This window comes from Mustelus asterias, unplaced genomic scaffold, assembly GCF_964213995.1.
Source record: "Mustelus asterias unplaced genomic scaffold, sMusAst1.hap1.1 HAP1_SCAFFOLD_3012, whole genome shotgun sequence".
NCBI classification, from domain to species: Eukaryota; Metazoa; Chordata; class Chondrichthyes; order Carcharhiniformes; family Triakidae; genus Mustelus; species Mustelus asterias.
The window spans coordinates 8,931-17,500 of NW_027592957.1; the positions used below are offsets into that span (position 1 = coordinate 8,931).

Consider the following 8,570-nt stretch of genomic DNA (forward strand, 5'->3'; position numbering starts at 1 on the left):
ATAAACCACCCCGAACCCCTCGATTAGATTCCAGTCTGTAACTCACTCCCGGGTATCTGTTATTCTATATATAAACCCCCCCGAACCCCTCGATTAGATTCCAGTCTGTAACTCACTCCCGGGTATGTGTTATTCTATATATAAACCACCCCGATCCCTCGATTCGACTGGAGAGTGTACGCAATTTTTAGTATGAGTGCTTAAACACGGCCAATCCACTCTAACCAGCACGTCTTACAGACTGTGGGAGGAAACCGGAGCACCCGGAGGAAACCCACGCAGACACGGGGAGAATGTGCAAACTCCACACAGACAGTGACCCAAGCCGGGAATCGAACCCGGGTCCCTGGCGCTGTGAGACAGCGGTGCTAACCCGCTGTGCCACCGTGCAGCCCCACTCCAGGTATGGTCTCGTCAAGGCCCCCGGGCAGTGTTCGGCCTTCGTACACTCACCACTCGCACAGTCTTGCCCTCGCCAGCCGGGCTCACACTGGCATTTATCCGGTCCAATGCACCTGCCGTGCACACATTCCTGGGTACAGCGTGCTGGAAGGTGAGAGAGACAAGAGGTGAGGTTAGGGACTGGAGTAGCCACCGCATTTTACAGCACAGACTGAGGCCCTTCAGCCCGTCGTGTCTGCGCTGTCCATCAAGCCCCTATCTAACCTAATCCCATCTTTCAGCACTTACTCCTTGTATCGCTGTGACATTTCAAATGCTCATCCAAACACGTGTTAATTGTTGTGAGAGATTCTCGCCTCCATCACCCTCTCAGGCAGCGAGTTCCAGACTCCCAGCACCCTCTCTTATTCCCTCTCTCATTCTGTCTCTCATTCTCTCTTTCTTTCCCTCTGTAATTCTCTCTCTTTCTTTCTCTCATTCCTTCTCTCTCTCATTCCTTCTCTCTCTCTCATCCTCTCTCTCTCATTCCCCGTCTCATTCCCTCTCTCTTACTCCCTCTCTCATTCTCTCTTTCTTTCCCTCTGTAATTCTCTCTTTCTCTCTCTCATTCCTTCTCTCTCTCATTCCTTCTCTCTCTCTCATTCTCGCTCTCTCATTCCCCGTCTCATTCTCTCTCTCTTACTCCCTCTCTCATTCTCTCTTTCTTTCCCCCTGTAATTCTCTCTCTCTCATTCTCTCTTTCTCATTCCCCGTCTCATTCTCTCTCTCTTACTCCCTCTCTCATTCTCTCTTTCTTTCCCCCTGTAATTCTCTCTCTCTCATTCTCTCTCTCTCATTCCCTGTCTCATTTTCTCTCGCTTATTCCCTCTCTCATTCTCTTTTTCTCTCCCTCTGTAATTCTCTCCCTCTGTAATTCTCTCTCTCTCATTCCCTCTCCCTCTCTCATTCCCCCATTCTCTCTTTTTCTCTGTCCCTCTCTCTCTCTCATTCTCCTGCCCCTTACCTTAAATCTCTGCCCCTCAGGTTACTGACTCCTCCACTAAGGGGGTAAGGTCCCTCCCTATCGATGTCTCTCAATCAGGTGTCCCCCCCTCCTCGGCCTTCTGTGATCTGAGGAAAACAAAACCAGCCTCTCTGCCTCACTTAAACGCTCCGTCCCAGGCAGCATCCCGGTGAATCTCCTCTGCACCCCCTCCACTGCAATCACATCCTTCCTACAATGTGGCCACCAGAACTGCACACAGTGCTCCAGCTGTGTGTTGAGAAGTTGAGTTTGTGAAGTGTGGTCCCTTTAAGAGCTGGTTTTGTGTTCAGTGCTCGGATGTTTAAAATGCAGATGCACACAGGGTACACAGAGTGCAACATTTGTAGCAGACACCAAAACCGGAGGAAACCGGAGCACCTGGAGGAAACCCACACAGACACGGGGAGAACATGCAAACTCCCGGAAATCAAACCCAGGTCCCTGGCGCTGTGAGGCAGCAGTGCTAGTCACTGTGCCACCGTGCTGCCCCATGTATAGAGGGTATAGAGGGATATGGGCCAAATGCAGGCAATTGGGACTAGCCTAGTGGTTAAAAAAAAGGCAGCATGGACAAGTTGGGCCGAAGGGCCTGTTTCCATGCTGTAAACCTCTATGACTCTATAATTGGGAGGGGGGAAGGTTACAGAGGAGGATCCCATGGCCCCGTGTTTAGAGGAAATGTTGAGTGATGATGGACTGAGGCACCAAGAGGCAGAGCCAGTGTCCTCTCTCCCTACCTCCTCTCGAGGGCATATCCTCCCAGCGAGCCTCGCCCCCTCAGCCCCCTACTATACTCCTTATACATCCTATGACTGTGCGGCCAAATTCCCCTCCAATTCAATTTTCAAGTTTGCTGATGACACCACCGTAGTGGGTCGGATCTCAAACAATGACGAGACGGAGAACAGGAATGAGATAGAGAATCTGGTGAACTGGTGCGGCAACAATAATCTCTCCCTCAATGTCAACAAAACGAAGGAGATTGTCATCGACTTCATGAAGCGTAAAGGAGAACATGCTCCTGTCTACATCAACGGGGATGAAGTAGAAAGCATCGAGAGCTGCAAATCTTTAGGTGTCCAGATCACCAACAACCTGTCCTGGTCCCCCCATGCCGACACTATAGTTACGAAAGCCCCACCAACACCTCGACTTTCTCAGAAGACTAAGGAAATTTGGCATGTCCGCTACGACTCTCACCAACTTTTACAGATGCCCCAGAGAAAGCATTCTTTCTGGATGTATCACAGCTTGGTATGGGCTCCTGCTCTGCCCAAGACTGCAAGGAACTACAAAGGGTCGTGAATGTAGCCCAGTCCCATCACGCAAACCAGCCTCCCATCCATTGACTCTGTCGACACTTCCCGCTGCCTCGGGGAAAAGCAGCCAGCATAATCAAGGACCCCACGCACCCCGTACATTCTCTCTTCCACCTTCTTCCGTCAGGAAAAAGATACAAAAGTCTGAGGTCACGTACCGACCGACTCAAGAACAGCTTCTTCCCTGCTGCTGTCAGACTTTTGAATGGACCTACCTCGCATTAAGTTGATCTTTCTCTACACCCTAGCTGTGACTGTAACACTACATTCTGCACCCTCTCCTTTCCTTCTCTATGAACGGTATGCTTTGTCTGTATAGCGCGCAAGAAACAATACTTTTCACTGTATCCCAATACATGTGACAATAATAAATCTAATACTCACGCACACAGACGCCCAGGCTCTCGTAGTATCCTGGGCAGCAGTGCGCCCGCTTGCGGTACTCAGTCTCCACACCCACACGATAGGCCACACGGTAGGTGATCCTGTAACGGAGAGAGAGAGAGACGGGGGCAGCCTGGTGAGTCACGGGAACCGGCCAGAGAAACAAAGATAAAGAGAGGGAAAGAGAGTGTGTGTGAGAGAGAGAGAGAGAGAGAAGAAATGGGAAAGATGGAGGAGAGGGAGAGAGAAAGGAGAGGAATAAAAGAGAGAGAACGAGAGAGCAGGGGAGAGAATGAGAGAAGGTGAAGAAAAGAGAGAGAGAATGTGAGAAAGGGGCGGAGTGAGAAAGAGAACGAGGGAGAGAAAGAAAGAGAAAGGCAGAGAGAAAGGGAGAATGAGAGAAAGAAAGGGGGAGACAGAGAAAAATAGATAAAAAGAGAGAATGAGAGAGAGAAAGAGAGAGAGAGAGAAAAAGAATGAGGGAATGAGAGGGAGAATGAGAGAGAGAGATAAAGAATGAGGGAATGAGAGGGAGAATGAGAGAGAGATAAAGAATGAGCGAGAGAATGAAAGAGGGAAAGAAAGAGAGAATGAGAGAGAGAATGAGCGAGAGAAAGAGAATGAGAGGGAATGTGAGAGAGGGAGAGAAAGAGAGAGGGAATCAGAGAGAATGAGAGAGGGAATGAGAGAGAGAAAGAGAGAGAGAGAATTACAGAGGGGAAGAAAGAGAGAATGAGAGAGGGAATGTGAGAGAGAGAGAGAGAAATGGAGAGGGGGATATAAAGAGAGAATGAGAGGGGGAGAGAGAGAATGAGAGGGGGAGAGAGAGAGAATGAGAGAGGGGAGAGAGAGAATGAGAGGGGGAGAGAGGGAATGAGAGGGGGAAGAGAGAGAGGATGAGAGGGGGGAGAGAGAGGATAAGAGAAAGAGCGAGACAAAGAGAGTGAGTGCAAGAAAGGGCGAGAGAGAGAAAGAGAGTAAAAAGAGAATGAGGGAGAAAGTGGGTGAAAGAGATAGACCAAACAAGGAGAGAGGGAGAGAGGTAACTGGTAATTTTGCTAGCCCTATCCAAGGCCTCAAGACATCTCAAAGCTCTTCACAGCCTCTCGCGTCTCTATGACACGTGACCATCACCGTAATGGTGGAACTGCCCTCCTAAATGCACGCCTCCTACTGGAGAGAGAAACGGGGGGAGAGGGGGTGGTGGCTGTATTGGGGAAGGGGGGGGGGGTGGTTCTCCTGGCCTCCCGGATGACAATCCCTATCCCCCGACTGCCATCGATAAACAAAAGGGACTGATCTGGACCGTCGCCACGGTGCTGGCTGTAGGATCTTGCTGTGCACGGGGGTGGGGTGGCGGGGGGGGGGAAGGGGGAGAGCTGACATGTCCCCTGAGTCGGGACGGTGGCCCCACCCTGCAGGAGAGCGAATCCTATCGTGCCCCCCACCCTCCTCCCCCCCTGGTCCCCCTGAGGTGACGCTGGCCTGCCAAAGCGGGTGGCTCGGGGATGCAGCCTGAATAACTAGGCCTCGCCGGTTGCCGTGGGCTCACCTGTGCCGTGTGCAGGGGTAGTGGTTCCTGGCGTCCTCGCAGGCCTCCTGGTCGGGCTCATGATGCGGCATCAGATAGGACTCCTGCTTTGTAACGGAGTAACTGAGAACGGAAAGGGCGAGAGAGGATAGTTAATTAATCGGCTAACTTACAGCTCAAAGCCCCATCGCCAACCCGGTAGATCGCCAACCTTCTGATTAGATTTGATTTCTTATTGTCACATGTATTGGGATACAGTGAAAAGTATTGTTTCTTGCGCGCTATACAGACAAAGCATACCGTTCATAGAGAAGGAAAGGAGGGAGTGCAGAATGTAGTGTTACAGTCACAGCTAGGGTGTAGAGAAAGATCAACTTAGTGCGAGGTAGGTCCATTCAAAAGTCTGATGGCAGCAGAGAAGTAGCTGTTCTTGAGTTGGATGCGACACAGTGGGTGAACACTGCTGCCTCACAGCGCCAGGAACCCGGGTTCGATTCCCAGCTTGGGTCACTGTCTGTGCGGAGTCTGCACGTTCTTCCCGTGTCTGCATGGGTTTCCTCCGGGTGCTCCGGTTTCCTCCCACAATCCAAAGATGTGTAGGTTAGGTGGATTGGCCGTGCTAAATTGCCCCTTAGTGTCCAAAGATGTGCAGGTTAGGGGGATTGGCCATGCTAAATTGCCCCTTAGTGTCCAAAGATGTGCAGGTTAGGGGGATTGGCCATGCTAAATTGCCCCTTAGTGTCCAAAGATGTGCAGGTTAGGGGGATTGGCCGTGCTAAATTGCCCCTTAGCAATCAAGGGGCAATTTAGGGGGATTAGCAGGGTAAATATGTGGGGTTATGGAAATAGGGTGATTGTGGTTGGTACAGACTCGATGGGCCAAATGGCCTCCTTCTGTACTGTAGGAATTCTAAGGATAAGTGCAGGGCATTGCTGGAGTCTGGGTAAAAACCACGAACGAATGGCGAAGCAGACTCGATGGGCCGAATGGCCCAATTCAACTTATGGTCCTGTCACCCAATGAGGCAGAGCGGTTTGCTGATGGCTTTGCCAATTGGCTGTTGGAAGGGGGAGTGGGGCGGGCCCGGGGCGGGCCCGGGGCGGACCGTCCAGTGGCGAGAGAACGCGCGGAGGTCAGGGGTGAGAGGTCACGAGCTGCGGCCTCCAGGGAGAAGGCGTCCGATTGGAGTTGGCATCCTCGGCGCGGTAAACCTCCCCTCCCCAACCCCGCCTCCACTGCACGTCCTTCCCCCCCCCCCCCCACACCCCCCGCCGTCGAACCTTGCCCCCCTCTTACCTCTCCCAGCGGGTGCACACGTTGGGGTCGCTGGAGTTCAAAGGGCAGACCGGCCCCAGGAAGGTGGCCAGGAGGACGATCCCAGGCAAACTCAAGCTCATTTTGGACTGAAACGCAAAGATGGAGAGATTCAAATGTTTGCCCCTTTTCCCGTGAACCCTCTGCAGTCACGTGTGGGGTAGGTACACCCCCGGTGTATACGAGTCATAGAGTCATCGAGATTTACAGCATGGAAACAGGCCCTTCGGCCCAACTTGTCCATGCTGCCCTTTTTATTTAACCACTAAGCCAGTCCCAATTGCCCGCGTATAACCTCTACACCCATCTTACCTATGGGACAGTCCAAAGACAAAATTGTACCCACCTCTACTACTACCTCTGGCAGCTCGTTCCAGACACTCACCACACTCTGAGTGAAAGAATTGCCCCTCTGGACCCTTTTGTATCTCTCCCCTCTCACCTTACATAGAAACATAGAAGATAGGAGCAGGAGGAGGCCATTCGGCCCTTCGAGCCTGCTCCGCCATTCATCACCATCATGGCTGACCATCCAACTCAATCCTGCTTTCTCCCCATAACCTTTGATCCCGTTCGCCCCCAAGTGCTATATCCAGCCGCCTCTTCAATACATTCAATGTTTTGGCACCAACTACTTCCTGTGGTAATGAATTCCACAGGCTCACCATTCTTTGGGAGAAGAAATGTCTCCTCATCTCCGTCCTAAATGGTCTACCCCGAATCCTCAGATTGTGACCCCTGGTTCTGGACTCCCCCCACCATCGGGAACATCCTCCCTGCATCTACCCTGTCCAGTCCTGTTAGAATTTTATAAGTCTCTATGAGATCCCCCCCCCCTCATTTGTCTGAACTCCAGTGAAAACAATCCTAACCTAGTCAATCTCTCCTCATACATCAGTCCCACCATCCCCGGAATCAGCCTGGTAAACCTTCGCTGCACTCCCTCCAGAGCAAGAACATCCTTCCTCAGAAAAGGAGACCAAAACTGCACACAGTACTCTAGGTGTGGCCTCACCAAGGCCCTGTGTAATTGCAACAACACATCCCTGCTCCTGTACTCGAAACCTCTCGCAATGAAGGCCAACATACCATTTGCCTTCTTTACCGCCTGCTGCACCTGCATGCTTACCTTCAGCGACTGATGCACAAGGACACCCAGGTCCCTCTGCACACTCCCCTCTCAAAATTATATACAAAATTGGCTCCTTGACAGAAGCCAGAGGGTGGTTGTAGAGAGTTGTTTTTCAAACTGGAGGCCTGTGACCAGCGGTGTGCCTCAGGGATCTGTGCTGGGTCCACTGTTATTTGTCATTTATATTAATGACTTGGATGAGAATATAGGAGGCATGGTTAGTAAGTTTGCAGATGATGCCAACATTGGTGGCATCGTGGACAGAAAGTTATCTCCGATTGTAACGGGATCTTGATCAATTGGGCCAGTGGGCTGACAAATGGCAGATGGAGTTTAATTTAGTTAAATGCGAGGTGATGCATTTTGGTCGATCGAACCAGGGCAGGACTTACTCAGTTAATGGTAGGGCGTTGGGGAGAGTTACAAAACAAAGAGATCTCGGAGTACAGGTTCATAGCTCCTTGAAAGTGGAGTCACAGGTGGACAGAGTGGTGAAGAAGGCTTTCGGCATGCTTGGTTTCATTGGTCAGAACATTGAATACAGGAGTTGGGACGCCTTGTTGAAGTTGTACAAGACATTGGTAAGGCCACACTTGGAATACTGTGTACAGTTCTGGTCACCCTATTATAGAAAGGATATTATTAAACTAGAAAGAGTGCAGAAAAGATTTACTAGGATGCTACCGGGACTTGATGGATTGAGTTATAAGGAGAGGCTGGATAGACTGGGACTTTTTTCTCTGGAGCGTAGGAGGCTGAGGGGTGATCTTATAGAGGTCTATAAAATAATGAGGGGCATAGATCAGCTAGATAGTCAATATCTTTTCCCAAAGGTAGGGGAGTCTAAAACTGGAGGGCATAGGTTTAAGGTGAGAGGGGAGAGATACAAAAGGGTCCAGAGGGGCAATTTTCTCACACAGAGGGTGGTGAGTGTCTGGAACGAGCTGCCAGAGGTAGTAGCAGAGGCGGGTACAATTTTGTCTTTTAAAAAGCGTTTAGACAGTTACATGGGTAAGGTGGGTATAGAGGGCAAACGCGGGCAATTGGGACTAGCTTAGGGGTTTGAAAAATAAGGGCGGCATGGACAAGTTGGGCCGAAGGGCCTGTTTCCATGCTGTAAACCTCTGTGACTCTATGAGTCTCCCAATTTACAGCCACTCAGGCAGTAATCTGCCTTCTTCATTTTGCTTCCAAAGTGAATAACCTCACATTTATCCAAATTATACTGCATCTGCCATTGACTAGCCCACTCACCCAACCTGCCCAGATCATTCTGAAGGATCTCTGCCTCTTTGTCACAGTTCACCCTCCCACCCAACTTGGTATCAGCTGCAAACTTTGAGATGTTACATTTTGTTCCCTCATCCAAATCATTAATATATATTGTGAATAGCTGGGGTCCCAGCACCGATCCCTGTGGCACCCCACTAGTTATTGCCTGCCAATTTGAAAAACACCCATTA

At 50.7% G+C, this 8,570-nt stretch overlaps 1 protein-coding gene across 1 annotated transcript in view; it reads right to left on the reverse strand.

The window, feature by feature from the left end:
- Nucleotides 1-373: 373 nt before the first annotated feature.
- LOC144490203 (multiple epidermal growth factor-like domains protein 11) overlaps nt 374-8,570 on the reverse strand; it is a gene marked incomplete at its 3' end in the record, with an annotated part of 16,891 nt that continues 8,694 nt past the window's right edge. Inside the window, exons 2-5 of the mRNA XM_078207999.1 lie at nt 5,958-6,064; nt 4,682-4,783; nt 3,130-3,230; nt 374-546 (exon numbers count right to left, since the gene is read on the reverse strand). Coding sequence (XP_078064125.1) covers nt 374-546; nt 3,130-3,230; nt 4,682-4,783; nt 5,958-6,058 — 477 coding nt within the window. The remainder of the gene's footprint in view (nt 547-3,129; nt 3,231-4,681; nt 4,784-5,957; nt 6,065-8,570) is intronic.